This window comes from Ambystoma mexicanum, chromosome 11, assembly GCF_040938575.1.
Source record: "Ambystoma mexicanum isolate Mex_15411 chromosome 11, UKY_AmexF1_1, whole genome shotgun sequence".
In the NCBI taxonomy this organism is placed as follows: Eukaryota; Metazoa; Chordata; class Amphibia; order Caudata; family Ambystomatidae; genus Ambystoma; species Ambystoma mexicanum.
The window spans coordinates 1,395,089,332-1,395,110,652 of NC_090934.1; the positions used below are offsets into that span (position 1 = coordinate 1,395,089,332).

Consider the following 21,321-nt stretch of genomic DNA (forward strand, 5'->3'; position numbering starts at 1 on the left):
TGAATGGTAGATGATCCTTCTTAAGGATGTCATCGACCTGGGGGTTGTTGTGATACCAGTTCCTAATAGGATTGGCTATTAGCCACTGTAAGAAGTGAAAAGCGATATGTACCTGAGGGAGGCCAGGCAGTCTATTTGATTAGTTATGTTCATCCAGACGCTGGTGTCTGTGCTTGTGTCAATAGTGTTGTGCTTGTGTGCACTGTTGTGTTGTGGGTGTGTCAATTGTGCTGTGCATGTGTGCAGGCCCCATGTGTGAGTTTGATTTGGCGAGGTGCAGGCTGCTGGGTGATGTCCCTGTTGTGAGGGTGGTTGGCCATGGATTGGTGCCAAAGCTCACCATGATGATCAGTGCTTGCTGCTGGGGTGTGTCCCATGTATGAGGTTTGTGAGCAAGGGGTTAAGGTATGCCCGTGGGATTTGAGAGAGGATACAGAGAGTGTTTTGGTTTCCGTCCAGGATGACATGACCAGGCTGGTGGACGCAGGTGGTGTGGGGACCCTGATTTTATTAGATCGGTCAGCAGCATTTGACACTGTTGACCATCCCATTCTGCTGTCCCGTCTGGCCCAGATGGGTATATCTGTGCATGTGCTGACCTGATTCACTTCATTCCTGGCAGACCGCACTCATACCCTTGCCATGCCCCCTTTTCTTTCTACCCCTGTCTTCTCAGCTGTGGGGTGCTGCAAGGTTCCTCCCTGTCTCTGATTCTATTTAATATTTACATCTGGGTACTTGTGTGTCTCATCCGCTCCTTTCGGCGTCAGGTGCTGCTCTTACACCGACGACACCCAGATCCTGATCCATTTAGATCTGAATCGGGCTGAGGGGTCGTCGTGTTTACGGGAGTGCATGGCGGCCGTGGGGGTTTGGATGAACCACAACTGGATTAACTTGAACAGAGACAAGACTGAGGTATTGGTGGTGGGCTGTCCCCCTGATCCTTCACTTTGGGTGTCCAGTTTCTGGCCTTTGTCTCTTGGCCCCCTCCCAGCTCTGGCAGAGAAGGTGAAAAACGTGGGTGTAGTTCTGTCTGCATCTTTATCTATGAATAACCAAGTAGCAGCTGTCTGTCAATCCGGTCATTTTCAGCTTACCGTGCTTAAGAAAGTGCTTCCCTTGAACCCAGCCTCTTTTCGTCCACCGGTGGTAGCAGCTATGGTGCTATCTCAGCTGGAATATTGTAACTCCCCCTACCTGGCCCCGCCGAAGGGGTTGATTCAGCGACTGCAGTGTTTACAAAACCTAGCAGGGCGTGTGGCAACACGCACGCCATATGGGGAACCATATCTCACCTGTGCTCTGGTCCCTTCATTGGCTCCCGGTTGCCCAACGCATTAGCTTCAAGGCGTTATGTGTTGTCCACAGGCCGCTGCATGACCAAGGTGCAGAATTTCTCTGAGCAAAGTTCACTCGCTACAGTCCGGAGCGCTGTCAGCCCTCCACCTCTTCTGATCAGCTTTGTGTGCCTTCCTTTCGGCGTGTGTGGATTAGAGGCCATGCCCTTTCAATAGCAGCAGCTTGGTTATGGAATGAGCTGCAGTTAGCTATAAAAAAAACTACCCAACCATTTGGCCTTTAGGAAGGCCGTAAAGACCTACCTGTTTTAGTGGAGTAAGTTCTGGCTACGGCTGTGCCTCGTCCTCTAGGGCCAAGATACCTTAGGGTGACTGCGTGCTTTAGAAAAGTTATTAACATAACATAACATGGTGGCACTGGTGCTCGGATTGAGGGTTTGTGAAATCCCTTCTAGAAGGGATATTCACTGACTGCCCTATTGGGCAGACCCAGAGTGAAAGAAAGGGGTGCGCCGCAGATGGGGTGGTGTGGGTCCTATCGAATATGCCTGTAAGTGCTCATTAGCTTGGGAGACGCGATGTGGAGTGGTATTTGGTCAGTTTGCCTGTGTGAGTGGGGGGCTCCAGTACGTGAAGATATGCGTTCAGAGCGACACTGATGCAGACAAGCGAAAACATCAAGCGCTTGTTAAGTGGCAGTCTTTTCTAAGGGGTTGCATGGTGGCACTGTGTTCCACTGCTTGGTTAGAATCAAGGGTGGCAAGTTGCGGTCTAGCAATTCAAGGCGGAGTTGTGAGGCTATTGGTGATGTTGGTCGGTGACAGTAAGACCTAACTAGGCAGATGAGGAGCATGTGCTGTTCTGGTCCTGTGTTGTGTGATTCGTAAGGAGCCACGACTTATAGGGATTAATGGTGACTACGTAAGAGCGACTCTTTTACCTGTCGGTCGGCTTAGATGCGATTCCGGAGCACGAAGGTGCTGATCACAGTGATACTGTGTGAAGGATTGCCCATGGCATAAATAGTATGTGCTAAATGACAGGCTCTTGTAAGTAGGCTCAGGATTGGTCCACAGCTGTGGTCATTGTGTGCGTTCATTGGTTGTTGCCAAGAAGACACGTGGGTCCCCGGTGGTGTCCAGTGGAGGTATGACAGCGAGTGTGTGTGTAAATCATGAAAAGACTTACGACGCACATGTTAATTGCTCGACGGCGGGCTGTTCGTTTTAGGCTTGTACTGAATTAGGAGTTAATGCACCATTGTATATGGGCAAGGTCTGATTAGACCAATCGTATTGTCCTGCATCGGCCTTGATATGAAGGCATGGCACAAGTGTGTCATTTTTACGTAGTTGGTGGAGTGAGGGTGCCTGGAGGCAAAGGAGGGACGTCCTATACCCAGCGCAATAGGATGGATAACTGAAGCTTTCAGTAAATATATCAACAACATACTTCTCCCAGAAGTACCAAAGATTCCCACATATCTAAAGGATACAATTCACACTTAGCTTGTTCTACAGGATGTCATCTGGCAACCACACTACTCCCTGGTGACTCTTGATGTCAGAGCGCTTTATACAGTCATTGACCACAGCCTAGCTCTCAAAGCCGTAGACTTTGCCTTCGCCAAGGCATTACCATCCTTATTTTCACATCTTGAACTCACCAAGGAATTTCTAGAGTTTTCACTAACTAGCACGATCTTCTTTTTCAACCAGCAATGCTTCAAGCAAACAAAGGGAATAACAATAGGGGCGACATATGCCCTGGCAATGGCAAATCTCTTCATGAATCAATTTGGACAGGTCCATGCCCTATCTACTCCCGACTTCAACAGCTTCATCCACAAATGGTATTGATACATCGATGATATCCTCATGATATGGTCTGGCACCCCAGAGCAATTGACCCACTTCAAAGAATACCTCAATGACAACAACTTTGGATTGCAACTAACAGGTACCTCAAATGACGCGTCTATAGACTTTTTGGACATTACAATCCGTACCAATGAAACCAAACTGACCACAACAACATACAGGAAGCCCACAGAAGTAAACTCAGTACTTTTTGCTACCAGCTGCCATAGAAAATCGGTAATCAACAACATCCCGAAAGGGAAATTCATTTGAGCAAATTGCAATTGCAGCGCCAATAAAAAATGCCATTGACGCTACCATTGACATGGTATCCAAGAGTAGACGAAAAACCCTGTTGACACCCAAAACAACACCAGACGTGTAACCCTTTCTCACTGTTCTTAGGCACAGCTCCACCTTACTGACGAGGCCCAACCAGGCCGAAGCACATGTCTGGGGATGCTGTTGGTACTCTTGTTCAGAAGAGAATTGCCTGGAATTTCGGTGTTGGACTGCCCTTGGCCATGACAAAGATTGATATGTTGTGGAAATGTCTCTTCTGTGAAAGGATGGTGAGCCAAAGACTCTGGTGGAGACTCTAACCCGGGATATAGGCCGGTAGAGAGACACTCCCAGGACCCCCTCTTTGTTTGTCCGTATCAGAGATTTGTAACATGCCCTCAATTTTCTAATTTCTTCCAAATGGAGACCCCTTTTAATGGCCTCTTGCAATTTTAATGTGATGTCTGCTTATGCCACGGTGAACCAATGCATGCTTGCATGTTGGAATGCAATTATTTCTTTTGTTGGGCCTTATTTCTTGCAACCTTGCGGGGATAAGGATAATTATGCATTTTGGTATGCCTGTTTTATTTCCTTTTGAATGTATTCATTAGCCCCAAATGAAGTCTCCTCACTTCTGCAATCTCCAGAACAATATTTTGTTTCATTCTGATCACTGAAATCACACGGGGCAAAACAAAGACAGGAAAATCTGCGACAGTGGAATTACATTTACACTTGAAAAATAGTACTGGTCAAATGGTGACATGTAAAGACTGCTTCACAATGATTGCAGCTTACACAGGCAGTTTTACTGTACCCTACTGTCCCCAAACAAGAATGTTAATCGCATCCACTACTGTAAAAAAGTTACATTCACAAGATACAGTTTACAGTCTTTGTGCATTGTCAAATCTAATGCAGTTTTCCAACCATAGACAACAATAGCTCTTAGAAGTCTGTGGGCAGTGCCAGATGCACCGAAAGACCCAGGGACATTAACAGGCGTCATGATATGGTGTGTATAGGAAATAAAATGACAATATTCAAAGGCACCACTGTTTCACCAAGCTGAACTACTTGTGCCAGGCCGCTGTGACCTCTGTCAACACTTAACACTTAGGGGCCCTCATTACGGGTCCGACGGTAACTGTGCCGGGGCTACCGGCGGGTTGCCACTGGACCCATAAGAAATTACCTGCGCCTGACTTCCCGTTGCCACTGGGCTATTCCAAGTCCGGCAGCCGTGAAGTCAGGTGCCGGCAAATTCGTTACTCCCCATTCCCATGGGAGTGGGTACACAGAAGCACCAGCACCGTTGTTAACATTGCCAGTGCTTCCGTGATGGCTTTGCCTGCCATGACCGCTGTGGCTGGCATGGTCAGACCTGTCGGGCACAGCGGCTCCAGCAGGCAAACCCGTAGGTTGCCGGTCCGGAAACAACAGTTGTTTCAGTTTATTGTTTCGGACCGACAAACTTAGAATGAGGCCCAGGGAATTAAGGACTAAGAAATTAAGCAACTTTGCACTGGCAGGCGTCTTGTATACCACTGCGATTCCCGATGAGTATCCCCATCCTCAAAGGGAGCTTCTAATGTTACAGTTTTCCACGGAACTTATTATTTTCCCAATCTGCAAAGTCTCGTACTTGCTAGATTCCAAAAGTCATGTATCATTGTCTGTGTAATGACTGATATCTTACTGACCCTTCCTCGAGCCTTACGTGTCTTCCAGGAGCATAGATTTAACTTGAGGATGATTGACTGGGTGGCAAGCTTCAGATGTGAGTTATTCTCACGCAGACTGCTTTAAAAGCCTGTTAATTGCAGCTCACCAGTCTCTCGGATTTAGTCTCTCTTGCATCCTGTATATAATCACCTGACAATGTGAGGGTTATGTGATGAATCTAGCAATGTCATCACTGCTTCCATGGGGTGAGCCCCCATAATGTAGCCAGGGTAAGGCAGATGCTATCTGAGCCGAACCCTGCAGACGGTTATTTGAGGGAGGATTACGGAGGGGGAGATGACCCTCATGGAGGTGACGGTCACTTACCCGATGAAACATGGAATGCCCCTTTTCATCAGGGACTAACAACAACCATGTAACACCTCAGGCCCTCATGGTATATTGTGACAGTAACCAGCAATATTCTCCTATGCTTAGCCATAACATTTCTAAACATCATGTAGTGACAGCAGTAACAAAGACTGACACAAAGAAGAGAGCAACCAGAATGAAGATTGCTCAGCTGAACCAAAGTGAGGGGTCTAGCTGCTGAGGATATGCAGTTGGTTCCAAACAACTATCTTCAGTAGTCAAGGAGTTTACAAATGGAGCCGGGAGAAACACAGAGAGATTCAACTGGCTAAGTGCTGCCGGGGAAGCCAAGGAGACACGAGAGAATCCAGAAGATGGCGAGTAAGAAGAAGCAGATCAGAGATTGAAGGAGGTGGCTCTCATGGGGAGACGCTTTCCAGTTGGTGAGAGATAAGTCAAAACGGGACAGGACACAGAGAAGCTTCACAAGGAAAGCCGGAGCAGCACACCGAATGCCTCAAGCTGCAGAACCACGGTGTCCGAGCTGGGTAAAACGAGTGGAGCCGACGAGAGAGATGTCGAAACAGATGTGAGGTGAAGGAACTTTGCCCTGACATGACAAGCCGGATCAACACGGAGAGCTGGAGAGAGAGAGTTAAGGTGGAAAGGAACCTGAGATGGGTCGGAGAAGCCCAAGGAGCCCTCCAAGAACAAGTGAGCCCAGAGACGAAGGTTGGAGCACCGGGAGGGAGCTTGAGGAGCCATGCTTGGTACTTAACTGAAACGGGAGAAAGTTAACTACGGCTCACACCACAAACTAAGTTTCATGAGCCTTGAACTTTGGGAGATACAAATACACCAGTAAAAGAGGAACTTTGAAGGAAAACATATACCCGTAGATTTTGAAAGTGTGAGACCTGGCAAGGGAGTATATCTGGTATTCTGCGAGTCTGGGATCTGCACCCTAATTGCATCAAGAAAGTGTATTAAAAAGAATCCTAAAGAAGACCCAAGCCCTTGCAATAGTGAAGTGAATTACCTGTATGAGAAAGTCCTGGCAGGGGAGTATACCAGGGAAAGCCAAGTGGACAAATGAATTCTAAGGAAGACCCATGCCCTTGGGATTGTGATCCTAAGTGAAATGTACCTTAAAGTCCTGACAGGAGAGTATACCAGGCAAAGCAAAGTGTATGACAAGGAATCTCATGGAAGGCCCATGCCCCTGGGATTGTGAATTGAATGAACTATGGGAGAAAGTCCTGGCAGGAGACAATACAGGCAAAGCCCAGTGTATGGAAAGAATTCCAAGGAAGACTCATGCCCTTGGAATTGTGAATTAAGTGAACTGTCTAAGAGAATCCTGGCAGGAGAGTATGCCAGGCCAGGAAGTTTGTAAATTGAATAGTAACTGCCACAAAGGGAAGTTAGCCTCATAGGCTTTAAAGAACTTGTCTGCTTGTTTTGTGAACTGTTTGTTTTGTGGAGAGAAACCTGAGGAAGGATGTCCTCCCATGGAATTGTGAACATTGCCCAGTTGGAATCATTTCGTAGGATTTGAATTTTCTGGTTGAACCTGAACATTTGTGCACTTCTGAAAGCCAAAGACATTATCCTTGACACATTAGAGTTACTTTTGTAAGAGAGGGCTACGATCGGATTTCAGACACAGGAATATTTTGCTTTGGACATCTTGACACAGGACAGACCCTTAGTTTTGATTGAGGTAGCAAAATGCTTCCTAGATTAGGGGCAGTGAGGCATTTTCCAACCCCTTTATTATTTAATAAAAGTCTGTAGCAACAAACATGAGTCTTCTGTGTCTGCGTCTCATTCCTGCTTCCCAACCTGTCTATTATACCTGAAAGGTATTAGGTTAGCCTGCCAGTTGCGCGAAAGATGAATGGCGATACCTGTTTATTGCACTCAGCCTTGATCCACGATATTAGCCTTTCTTTTGCTCGTTCATGTGGAATGCTGATACACTTGCACTTAGAAGACACTAGATATTAGAATCTTAAGACTCAGGAGGATAGCCTGTATATTGTGCTTAGAAGATATATTAGACCAGCATGTCCATTGCACCAAGAGATACATCAGCCTTTATACAGATGATCCTCACACAGCTACTTCAAGGACAAGGCTCCATCCAGTGCAGATGTACGCATGCACCCACCACTTCAGTCGACTTCTGCCAGAGGCACGTCTAACCACCTACATGCACCAGAATGCAGTGACAACCTACGACAAAAATGTGGTCTAGCTGGACATGTAATGTTCCACCAGACTTAAAACACAGTGCCCAGCTCCTCTGCTATCAGAATGCAGTGATGACCTACAACAAATTCCACTTAGATGGACACATAACGTTTTTCTTGCCACAACACATAATCCTCTACAATTCAGCACCCATCAACGTACTTCACCCCATTGGTAGATTAATGGAGCTCGATCAGCCCACCTAACTCCTAAACTTGGCCAAATGCACACACGCATTGTAAGCCCACAGACAACTTTCCCAAACCTTGGACTTTGGTCCCCCGAGGGCGTTCCCACCACATGCGTGTTGAGGTCATATTAATGGGATAAAAGGCGCTATCTACATTACTACTATTACTATCTACTCCACATGCAATAAACTGTGCTAAGCACAGCTCTTCTACATCTCTCAGCAAGCTACCAAATGCATATTATTATTTGGAGAGGGTTGTGTGTATATATGTGTGTATGTATATGTGTGTAGCAGAACTATGCACAGTTGTGCACGTTTATTCGTTTTGGCTATAAGCCAGAATTATTGCTTTGGAGTACAGTTGGGAAATGACATGTGAGGAGGGATACAAAGCTAGAGAGTGTTGTTTGGTTATTTACCGACCCACTGACTACCTGTACAGCAATGGTAATTCCCCACACACCCGCTGCCCTTCCCTGACCAAAACACATCATTAAGGGGTCTCTCTAGCTGTAACAATCAGTAGCATCAGATCCTGGCCTTCCAGTGGCATTTCGAAGCAGTTTGCTAAAAGCTAATAACTTAATTGCATCAGAAAATGTGCTATGGGTGTAATACAAATGTGTTAACGAAGTGTGCCTTCTGCCACTCCATTTATATCTTTTAATTGCACTGAAGTCCTGTTAACACAATCATTGACAAATCCAATCATTTTGGCTGTGCATTTGCTAGGTATTGCTGTCATATGCCCAGTTAATCACACCATTTTCCAGTGGTTGCCATTTTATGAATAGGTGGTACCATTATGGAAGTAAATGGTTATATCGGGCTTGGTGAATCCACACATTTATGCTTCAGCGGCATCCATTTGCAGCTTACGAGATCTAGCACACATTTTTGATTTGACGCAGTTTATACACTGCTGAATTAGAGTGAAGTATTTTCATCAATAGACACTTACAAATAACTTGCTTTTGAATGTTAATTTATTTTGTTAACTGCTTCATTCAAAAAGAAATTGGGCCTCAGTATTAGTTTGCCAGTCCGGTAACAATGGTACCTTTAAGCTTGCTGGTACCATTGTTACCAGACCAGCAAACTATGAGTTTAGCTCGTGGGTGCCTTCCCGCCCGACAGGTCTGACTTGGCGGGCGTACCAGCACCCGCGAGCAGAGCATGTCGGACGCACCGGCACCATTTTGAATGGTGCCGGTGCCTCCAAGCTCCCCATTCCCATTGAACCCTATGGGGATCAAATGGGAATGGGTAGCATTTTTTTCCAGCGCCCACGAATGGGCAATTACCGGGTCCGGCGGGGCCGTAACGACCTGGTAATTGCCCATTCACGAGTGCCGGAAAAAAGCGCAAGTTTGGCGGCAGTCTGCTGGTTTTACCGGCAAGCATACCACCAAACTTGTAATGAGGCTGATTGTTTCTTTTTTAAATCACCTTAACATCATTCAGCTCAAAAGAGCGGTCGTCAGTATTTGTGAAAGTATACAATGAACTGATTCTTAGACAAATGAATGTATCTAGCATTTGCTTTTCTTGGGCTGACGTCCATTTATGGCAATACAAATATGTAACCATATAAGCAACTTAAAATGTGTGTCTGTGTGTAATGTACATTGCATAGTGCACCACAACAGCCTCTTTGTCGACTTAATCGCATAATCCAGCCTGATTTCTAGTATGTTGCCATTTTAGGTCGAGAACTGGCATCGCAAAGCCACTGAAATGTGCTCCACCACCAACCAACTGCTGGCTGCAGGTAACTGTCCATATACATTTAGTAAAAACGTGATTGCACATTGAGTTTATATGATATAATTTAGCTTGTTTTTAAGTGATCCCGATTTGAAAGTATCCCCGAAAAAAGGGACAAAGAATAAAGAGATTTGCACCGGATTAAACTCTTTAGTTAAGCGAGGAAGCAGGATTTAGTCTTGCTCTGCAGACTTTTAGAATTTATTTTAGTTTAATGTATTTCAACCAACAAAATGGACTTTTCACATACATACGTAGGAAAACAATTTTAAAAAGTTAGAAAAGGTGGGGCGCTGTTGCGCCGAAGCAAGATGGCCACCTAGGTGTTGAGCTCCGGACGGGGAAAGCAAAGAACCTTCGCGTTCAGACCCGCGACCCCACTGCATCCGCACAGTGCATCTCTATAATCCTATTCTCTGTGCCCCGGGAAAGTTTTGTGGAGAACCGCGCCCTCAGCGCCGAGCTGTGGCCACCTGGTCCCTGCTGGGACTCCTTCTGTTCGATAACCCATCTGACGCCCCATGGACCGAGGTCCGCCCGGCCACTTGAGGCCGCGGCGTTGCGGCCTGCTGCGGTGAGGGGCCTGCGTGACCGGGCTTCTATGTCTCTGGTTCCCCGACGGCTGCCTCGCCCTGTTGGCCCGCCATACCTACTGCCATACCTACTGCGGATGCGACATCCGGGGGGGCCTGCGTGACCGGGCTCCTATGTCCCTGGTTCCCCGACGGCTGCCTCGCCCTGTTGGCCCGCCATACCTACTGCCATACCTACTGCGGATGCGACATCCGGGGACGCCAGCCACACCTTTGCTGAGAGATTGCCGACACTGCTGGCCTGCCCTCTGCGGCCCTGCGCCCACCCGCACAGCTTCTTCAAGCCTGCCATTCCTCCGCGGGCTGGATGCCAGGTAGGGGGTGTGGGGGGTTGAGTGACCCTCACCATTGGCTCCCCCCCTGGCCGGACTGTGGCCGAACCGGCGCCATCGCTGCACCGGCCATACTCTCCCACACCAGCACGGAATAACTTTGTTCCACGGAACGGGCCTTCGGTGGCCCTTCCCTCCTCGGAGGGGTTCATCCTTAGCTGCATCCAAAGGGGAAACTGCCAAACACGACAGCCGACACCTTTGGGGTGCCTGTGAAGTGATCTCTAATTGCCACCATGACCAAGCAAGCGGGAGCCGGGAGGAAGCAAAGCTCGCTGAATATGTTCGCTAAGACGCCCTCCAGACCGCCGACCGACCCTCCAGAAGAATCGCCCACTGCCTCGTCATCCTCATCCCCAGATGACTCGCAAAAAATGCTTGAGTACATGTGCGAAGGTTTCACCACGCTTCATGCCAAATTAGACGATATGAATGGTACCATCTCGTCGATAAAGGCTCATATTGAGAGAACAGATAGCCGGGTCGCTGAAATCGAAACAAGGGTTGGTACCACTGAGGATGACCTGGGCTCCCTCCGCGTGGTGGTTACCACTCTCACCAATCGGGTCCTGGCGGTGGAGAAGAAGAACGACGATCTTGAGTCCCGCTCCAGGCGAAATAACCTCAGCATTGTTGGCGTACCTGAGGACGACATTGGTGAGCCCATGGAGGAATATGTGGAACGAACTCTATTAACACTGCTGGATCGCCCCCAACTTTCGGCTCAATTTACGGTAGAGAGGGGACACCGCTCCCTAACCGCGAAACCCAGACCTGGCGCACCACCCCATCCCATCATTGCCAGGATCCTGAATTTTCGTGATCGGGATGCCCTCTTACGGGCGGCCAGAGTTAAGGGGGAGCTGCTCCTCAGGGGGGGCGAGGATACATCTATATCCGGACTTTTACATAGCGGTGCAGCAAGAGCAGAAAACCTCTCTAGCTGTGAAGAGGAGACTCCGGGACTTAGGAGTTAAATACTCTATGCTTTTCCCCGCGAAGTTGAGAGTCGAACACTCTAATCAAACTTTTTTCTTCACCATTCCTGAGGAAGCTTCCAAATTTATCGACGAACACTTCCCGGGCTGAGCCACTTATTCCCAAGCTGGAATGTATATCTAATCTGCACATTGCCGTGCCTAGGACGAGTGGGGAGCCCCTGCGGGATTCTCCCCTTATGATGGCACCCCATCGTTGAAGTTTATTGGTTGCTGGTTTGTTCATGTTGTTCCTTTTATCCTATGCAATTGTGGCCCTTTGTGCCACGCTGACTCATTGTTTCCAGAGGCATTACTCCCCGGCAAGACCCCGTCTTGGGGATTACTCTATAGTTACTACTATTTCCCCGAGAGTGGGTCCTCGGACTCCTTTCCCGCCCTTATCACTCGGACTCCATATTTGCCTCCCTAGATGGTGTATTGGGACTCATGGCTGCTTCCCTCCTGCTCACTTGTTTTATTTCCCACGTGCCATGACTCCCTCTGCTACCTGTTTATGCCTCGTATGCTATGGTTAATAATATTAGATTGCATACTCTCCTCATGCACTCCCCAGTCCGGTGCGCCACTGCCCGGCAGTTAACAGTCCCCCAGGTGTAGATGCCTAGAATTTCTTGGTTGATGTGGGTTTATTTGGGTCTCGTCCTTCCGATTGGGGGAGGGATGTGGGTGGTGGGAGGGGGTGGGTATGTTATAGTTAAAAAAGTCTTGACGACCACTAGAGGCGCCCCATGAACTGTGGTAATGTTTTTTGAGTACACTAACGGGGCCCCGCACACCGCAGGACCCACTAGCTCCCTGTGGTTGGCGCCCCCGTGGCAGGAATTCAAGCAGTACTCGCGCGAGTATGGCTAACACTGATGTGACCTTCATGAGCTGGAATATTCGGGGGTTGGGCAATCACAGAAAGATGAGGCAGGTACAGCTACATGCTGAACGTCATGGGGTGAAGATTCTATGCTTACAGGAAACCCATGCTCGATCGGAGCAGTGCAAGCGGTTTGCTAGGCAATGGGGACCCCAGAGGTACTATACTAATTATTCAACGCAAAGCCATGGCACCCTCACTTTGATACACAAGAGCCTGAACTTCACATGCCACCACTCGCATATCGATCCTCTGGGCAGATACGTGTTCATTGCTGGCAGATTGCTCCACCAAGAGATAGCCATCCTGAATATATATGGTCCTAATATCGACGACCCTGAATTTTACCTGCACCTAGCTGCCCTCCTCGAAAGTTACCCCCTACTTCCGATATTATGGGGGGGCGATTTCAATACCATACTAGATGTCACCCTAGATAGGTCGGGCACCAGACCTCGCCAGCTCTCCAAGGCAGCCTACACTATCCTTACATCCCTCCCTCGGCTGGCACTTGTGGATGTATGGTGTCTAATGAACCCTGATTCCCGCACGTTCTCCTTCTATTCTTCGGTCCACAATTCCCACTCCAGGATAGACAGATGGCTAATAACGGACACATTGGTCAGATCCGTGTCCCACTTGGCTATCCTTCCTAGGACGATCTCGGACCATTCGCCGGTACTCATATCCCTAAACTGGGGCCCTGATGCTGAAAAAGCTAGGCTGTGGAGGTTAAGACCATACGCGCTTCTCGACCAGGCCTTCGCAACCGAACTCGAATCCTCCATTGAGGAATTTTTTGAGATTAATACAGGTTCGGTAGCATCGCATGCTGTCCTGTGGGAGTCGTTCAAAGCGTACGTGAGGGGGATGGCCATATCCAAGTGCTGCGGCATCCTTAAAGGAATCCGCTCAGACATCGCGGCCAGTGAAACGGCCCTGGCTATCCTTGCATCCCAATATGCTCACAACCATTCCCCAGCTAATCTGGCTGCGCTGGGTTCCGAGCTGGACAGGTTTCGTGACCTTGCCCAGCGTGAGGTTAAATTCCTAGACTCCCCCCAGGCGGTGAGGAAATACGGTGAGGGCGAACGCCCGGGTCGCTTGCTAGCCAGGCTATTGCGCCAGGAGTTCGGTGCCCCCCATATCCCTGTGATAGTGAGAGCAGATGGCTTGCTCACCACCTCCCCCCAGGACATCAACTCCCAGTTTCAGTTATTCTATACCTCCTTGTACTCTGCCCCCGATGGTCCCCAAGCCCTGGAAATTGATTCCTACTTGGAGGCCCTCCCCCTCTCAGTGCTGTCCACCGAAACCAGCCTACTCCTGGAGATATAAGTTGATCCTGATCCTGCAGCTATTGGCCCTGTGGGAGGAATCGTGTGAAAAGGGTATTCTTCCTCCATCTCTCCGAGAAGCGCTGATAACAGTGCTCCTTAAGCCGGGTAAGCCCCCCACTCAGTGTGGCTCATATCGACCGCTGTCTCTGATTAACAGTGATGTTAAAATATATGCTAAACTGCTGGCCAACCGCCTAGCCCCACATATGCCGCACATTATTCACACCGACCAGGCGGGATTTGTCCCGGGTAGATCTACATCCCTGAATTTGAGGAGACTCTTCAATGTAATTAGCAGAATCAGTCCCACCACGCAGGCGGTTGCAGCCACCCTAGACATGCAGAAGGCCTTTGACTCAGTCTCGTGGAGGTATCTATGGCGAGTCCTTGAGAGGTGCGGGTTCGGCCCCAATTTCCGTGCGTGGGGCGGGTTACTCTACACTGCCCCGTCGGCCAGGGTTCGAACCGAGAACAGATGCTCTGCCCCCTTTCAGATATCCAGAGGCACACGACAGGGTTGCCCCTTCTCCCCCCTCATATTCGCCATTGCAATGGAACCCTTTGCGGACATGGCACGCCAATCCCACTCACATAGGGGCTTACGCACGACCGGCCAATCCAATGTGATCTCCCTATATGCGGATGACGCTCTTCTCTATATCCGGTCTCCCAACTCTAATCTCGCCCCCATGTTAGCGGATGTGGCTCGCTTTGGGGACATATCTGGCCTTAAAATAAATAGTTCCAAGTCCACTTTATTCCCACTAACAGATTCCTCACAACCTCCTGCAGACTTATACGGCTTCAACTGGTCGCCATCCAGCATCACCTACCTGGGGGTGGTGGTTTCCCACCACGTGGCTAAGCTCCGTGAGGACAATTATCAGACTTATTTAACTAGCCTTGCGGTGAAGGCTTCCAGCTGGTCCAAGCTCCCCATTTCACTAGCAGGCAGGATTGGAATCCTTAAAATGGTGGTATTACCCCAACTTCTGTATCGTTTTACCAACCTCCCTGTGTGGCCTGGGGATGTTTTTTTCAAAAAGCTGCGTCAGATAACCAACACCTTTCTATGGCATTCGGGAGCTGTTCGCCTTAAACTCTCCACATTGACCACCCCCAAAGAACTGGGTGGGTTCAATGCTCCTGATTTCACCAGATACTGGATAGTAGCCCAAATCGCAGTTTGCGTCGTACTGGTTTAATACTACTGATCCCCCCCCACATGTTCGGCTGGAAAAACTAGCAGTTTCGGACCGTGTGATAGGCTCCCTGATTCTCAAACCAGCACCCTCTGACCCAGACTCCGCAGACCCGGTTCCTGCCACATCCCTGGCGTTGTCCAAACTCTGGGCAATGGTTGGCATGCCCCATCCATTTCACGGTGACCTGCCGTTATGGAACTTTCTCCCCGATGTTCCACATATCCCGCAATCAGTCGTATCACACTGGGCGGATGCCGGCTTCCTGGCACTCCGTGATGCCTATGAACGGGAGAACTTTGTTGAGTGGCTGGATCTTCCTCCACCTCTTAGAGGCCGGCCTTCATTATGGCTACAATACTCCTCACTACATAAGAATCTAAAATCCAAATTCCCTGATTTCCCTGCCTTACCCCTAGATGAGCCAATAGTGGCGGAACTCTGCTCCTACCTCTCCTTTAAGGGCAAAGTGTCGAGGCTGTACTCATTACTCAAGAATAGGACGCCCCCCTTTACAGGGTTGAAACGTGCGTGGGAGGAGGATCTGGGAATTTAACTCACTGACGAGAGATGGTCCTATATGTGTGGCCGCACCCACAATATATCCTATAACACCAAATTTAAATTAATACAATTCAAGGTGCTACACAGATACCATCATACACCAGTAAGACTACATCGCATGTTCAGCACCGTTCCTCGCAGCTGCCCCAGGTGTGGCATGGATCGGGCTACCTACATTCATATGCTGTGGCACTGCCCTCGTCTCACCCAGTTCTGGTTAGACGTCTGCTCCACACTATCAGATATCCTGGACTATACCATAGCCCCCACCCCATTACACTGCCTATTTCATGACCTCCCAAAGCTTCCCCGCGACTCTAAGAAACTTGCAGGCCTGGGCATGCTGTTGGCGGTCTGCTGTATATTATTATGCTGGCTCCGTCCTAGGGCCCCTACCTATGCACAGTGGCTCAGGTCAATCACATGGGTTCATGATATTGAGGAATCTTGGAATGCAATGCAGCACTCCCACTCGAGGCCGAGAGACATCTGGTGGAAGTTTTGGGACTATATGGCTGCCACGGCCTCACCCACGAACTCGGTTGTGTCCTCCCCTAGTGGCTCCCCATAAGTGATGCTCTTTTTCTGATATAAACTGTTGATGTCCAGCCTGCTGCCTCATGTTCTGTGTAGCGTAACTGATGCATGATATGTGGCTAATAATGTATATTGTTAACTTCATTGGCCCTCATTACGACCCTGGCGGAATTCGCGGTGCTAAATGCGGAGCACGGCGGAAAGCTGCCGATAGCGCCATGGGGGTTGGCGGATTTTCCACCCCATGCCGACCTTGGCGGAGCGGTAAATCCCCAATCCCCATTTTGCCCTTCCCCATTCCCATTCTTGCCCCATAGGGTATAATGGGAGTGGGGATGGCGTTAATTACGCCACCGTAAAGTACGGTGGCGTAATTAACAACGAGGTCCCTTAGCGCCATGGATTTCTCCGCCCGGTAAAACCAGGCGGAGAAAGGCTCCATGGCGCTACGGGAACTCGTAGTAGGGCGGACGGGTCCGCCACGATTACCGCTGGCGGTAACCCACTCCGCCAGGGTCGTAATGAGGGCCATTGACTCATTGCTGGTGCCATGTGGCGACTTGTTTGTTCTGGTGTGTTGTCAAGACAAATAAAGAAAGTTAAAAAAAAAAAGTTAGAAAAGAAATTTGAGAAAGAACAGACTATCTTCATAGAAATACCACATAAAAGAATAAAGAATGTACCACAGTCAGTCACGAACATTGAAATTTACACAAAATTGCCCAGTGGAAATTAAGTCAACAGGTTGAGTTCTTTCAATACTGTAATTACTTCCCACGTTAAGAGGGTCTCATGCCCTGCATTAATGCATTCCCAGAATGGCTGCGAGTCCAACCACCAGTCTGTCTGCACATTTTTTAAACCTTTTTACTCTTAGTTCCTTCATTCCAGCACACTCAATCAAGATGTGTTTCAGGCTCTCATCACGTTGACCATCACAGCGCTTGCACAGATTATCTGAGTATAAATCCTTATTCTTATAAAACGAGATCTCTCTTGTTGGTAGAATGTTCATCCAAAATCTTAAGAAATCGGCTCTACCAGTGGAACTATGGAAATGCTTTAGATAACCCATTGTTGAGCCCTGTCGCTTATCCTGCCCTAACAGGGATTGGTGGATTTTCTGGCTACGCATTTCTGCGATTGTTCGAATACAATCATTTCCTTTCAGGGACTTTCTAACCTGCAGAGGATTATCCACAAGATCCTGCAACGTACATTCATAGGGTCTGAGGATTTCCTCCACCAACTTCTCAAGATTGTTTGGAAAAGGATGTTTACACATCTGGAGATCTATAGTGATCTCCTCGTAAAGGGAGTAAGGCCAGGGTACTAGAATCAATCTATATGTTGATAACATCCTCCATTCTGCACGGGACTGAAGGGACTGTAGGCCTAGCTCGTACCTGACACATGCAATTGGGAGTTACTGAGGAAGCGATAAAACGTTCTTCCATAGTTTGCGACCCAACCTTGCCCAGTCTATAGTACTTATCATTGGGTTGATATCTGCCCTGTACAGCAGGACAGGAATTGCCTTACCAGTATAGAATTCTATTAGTAGTATCACTGAAAATGTGCATAGATCGTATTTTATTTTATTTATTTGACATCCCAACTGATTTAGTTTCCCATCCATCATCTCCTTTACGTGCACCTGCTACGGGAAAGAATGCAGAATAAATCCCAAGTACAATATCTCCTGACCAACTGGCATTACCTTCCCTGCCAACCTCCAGGTGAATGACGCAACTCTTTTCAACGGTCGCTTGAATACTACAATTTTAGATTTTGCTGGATTGATCTTTAATCCTTTAGATCGGGCGTAATCCCCCAATGCATCTAGCAAGTGTTGGAGTCCTACCGGAGTGTGATTGAGCAGCACTATGCCGTCAGCATAGTTCAAACACTTCGTACCCACCTTTGGGCTTATCAGGCCAAATTTCCCCAATTTTAAGGCCACATCAGCCAGATAAAGATTAAACAAGCAGGGGGCTATCATGCAACCCTGCCTTACTCATTGCTCAATCTGGATGCTCATAGAAAGATGCCCCTGCTTATCCAACCTCACCCTTAGGTGGGAACGCTTGTGAATCTCTACTATTGCTGCTAGTAAGGAGGCTGGGAGACCCCAGCTTCTTAGTCTTTGCCACAGATGAGCTCTATTTACTGTGTCGAAACGCCTGTCACAAGTCAGCCCATGCTCCAAAGAGAGGCTGACAGCCCCTTTGGGAGGATTCACTTGATGAGATACTAAGATGGAGGCCATTTAGTGTTGTTGACAAGCCCCTGCGCAACCCTATTTGATTTTTTGAGAGGATACTAGACTTCTTAATCCAGAGTTTCAGCTCCATGAGTACCAGGACTGCGAATATCTTACTATCTGCGTTAAGAAGGGAGATCGGGCGATAGTTTGTCGTAGCCGCCCAGTCTCCCTTCTTGTAGATAGGAATCACAATTGCCTCATGCCATGACCTCGAGATGGTTATTGTTCTAATTATTTCCCTAAAGAGAAAATACAAAATGTAGCACCACATGGAAATATCTGATTTGAAGACCTGATTGTTCAACCCATTAGGCCCCACTGCCATAGACCTGGAGGATTTACCAATCAGATCCCTTATTGTATCTCAACTGAAGTTCAAAGACCAATCAACCTCTTCGCAGGGTATTATCCCCCACTTTCTGGTTGGCCATAAAGGGCTCTAAAGTGTTTATGCCACTCCATCTCTTGAATTATGTTACTTTGTAAACTTGTCTGGGGTTTGTTTCTCGCATTTATGATAGACCAAATATTCATCGTATTTGCCCTCCCAACTGCCCTCAAGATATCTTCACCATCTTTCTGTAGACGGAGATATTTCTGCGACCTAAACCAATTTCTTTATCTTTTTCTTACATCTTTCAATTTCGCTCTTCTGTCCTCTAGGTTCTGGATATTATTTTATCCCTCTTATATCTCTCCTCAATTCTCTCTTTCTTTGGAATTTTCGTCATCAAAGGAATGCAAATGATTTATCTTAGGGAACACACTTATGAACCTAGGGGGTTGAATATCCCACAGAAAGTCAACAAAAGACAATGGGTTGCACAGAAATTCCAACTTGTCATCCGTACAGGAGGAAACAAACACAAACAAGTCATTATTCAGATGTTGCTCCCCCCTACACATTTTGACAGTCTATTTCCCCCATTGTTCACTTTAACTTCTGGGCCATAGGTTCGAACATAATTTGATGTTTCATTCTGCATGCGGCCCTCCAGTAAATTATGATAGCTTGAGCACTCAATTTGTACTTGAAAGTCTGTACAGGCGTTGAACAAGTCCTTTGATAGAAATAAATAGTCAATTGTTGACCCCTGATTGCCCATGGACCATGTCCGAGCTGGAGGAACATCCCCCTTGATGTTACCATTGGCCATCATAATGTTCCAATGTGACAGGAACTTTGTCCATTGATTACCACTACTCGATGGAGCTTTGTGCTGACCATTAGCCACCAAAGTGTAAATGCACTGGGAATTCAAGTCTCCTGTGAATAAGATATTTTCTGTTTTGTGTGTAGTTCTAATAGCCGTGAGGACGCCCGCCAAATGTTCCAGGAAGGCTTGGAGAGGTGAAGCTGAGTGGTTTCAATAAACGTTGATTATTGCTAGGCTTTGCAATGCGCCTCAGTTTCTTAGTTTTGCTTTTACAGCTAAAATCCCTGGGTTCACATTACTCACCACTTCTATTACATTAAAGATGGAAATGGAGTTTCTTAGGGCCAAGAGTAGACCACTCGCTGGTTGACCCCTGCCATGGCTATTTGCCAATTGATTTATAATTGAAAATCCATCTACCTTGAAGCTCTGGATTAGCAAAGTAGAGAGCTACTAGGTTCAGTGGAGTAACTTTGCTGAAAATGTTGCGGGGGACATGACATCTGAAGAAAATGTGCCCCAGCCAAATAAATGGGAACAAAATGGTGTGCCATGAAAGTTGGGGGGGACAAACACCCCTGTCCCCCTAAAATTACGCCCATGACTAGGTTTGATTATTAAAAATCTCCTCTCTCATGTTCTTCTTCTTAAATTAGCCAGAGCCCCTTGTGTTCCATCCTATGAATTTTATGTCCTTACGGGCTAGAGAGACTCCTTTGCTAAGCCCAGTTTCTGAAAGACCTGTGAAATTATTTCTGGCACCAAGGACCATGCGTTCTGTGGGTTTCCCTTTTGCCGAATCTGTACCTGCAGATATCTATTTTTTCAGTTTGTGCGATCCCGGTCACTAGGAGCACTATTTAGACCCTGATCCGGAGAATACTCCCGATGGACTCCTAGTGGTACCGGAGAACTTGCGTGATCATATAGCGGCTCTGGAGAAACCTCTATGCCATAGTTGCGCAGTGCAAGGGCTGAGGTAAGAATTGCGTTGCCCCCAAATTTTTTTTAAGACCCATTTCCATGATATGAATATTCCTGTAGTCACGGAACCGGACATATTCCATGTCTTCTGACGCGAAGAAAAAGAGTTCATCCACCTTACGGAATTCAGCCAAAATACCAGATCTATTCAGGGGATGAGACGTATTTCTCCCAGTAATTTTCTAAACCCATACTTTTGAAATTGCGAAGGAGCGAGAGGCAGAGCCGCCACCATTTAAATATTTATTTGTGTCAGTACCAGACCCTTCTAGAGCAGCCGGCTCTTCGCTGGAGTAAGTTGGGCTTGGGCTTTTGGCATTACTAGGCTGCTTCTCTTCTTCTGTTTCCAATGTCTCCCTTAGATAAGACTTGTCTGCTCTCCTGCTTGACTCAGAGTCATTTCTCATATGTGAGCGTTCCTTGGCTAGATTACAGCCGGATGAGCATTCTGTGTTCCTTATCAACGTCCTTGATTCTGCCGATGTCCCACCACATGGGTCAGTCACCACTGAGGGCACGATACCTACATTGTCTGTATTTATTCTGAGTGTCTTAGTTGGACATTTTGTTTTTGGCACTGATTTTTTGCCACAGAGAAAGATTGGAGCCACCCTTCATTCTTTTTGGGAAGTCATTGTTTGGACACCCACCAAGCTTTTGGACTGGCCACAATTAGGGCCCAGTACACTTATCTCTAGTCGCTTGGCCTCCTCGCTGTACACAGTACGATAAGTTAATGCAGTACTACTCAGATCTTTTTCAGATGGTAGGTTGCACTCTGA

At 47.7% G+C, this 21,321-nt stretch overlaps 1 protein-coding gene across 4 annotated transcripts in view; it reads left to right on the plus strand.

Annotated features, from left to right (window-relative positions):
* LCTL (lactase like) overlaps positions 1-21,321 on the plus strand; it is a 239,428-nt gene that overhangs the window by 162,846 nt on the left and 55,261 nt on the right. For 2 of the 4 annotated variants that reach the window (XM_069625015.1, XM_069625014.1), the window contains exon 12: positions 9,639-9,702. The exons of the other annotated variants lie outside the window; for them this stretch is intronic. In XM_069625015.1, coding sequence (XP_069481116.1) covers positions 9,639-9,702 — 64 coding nt within the window. The remainder of the gene's footprint in view (positions 1-9,638; positions 9,703-21,321) is intronic. 4 annotated transcript variants of the gene reach the window in all.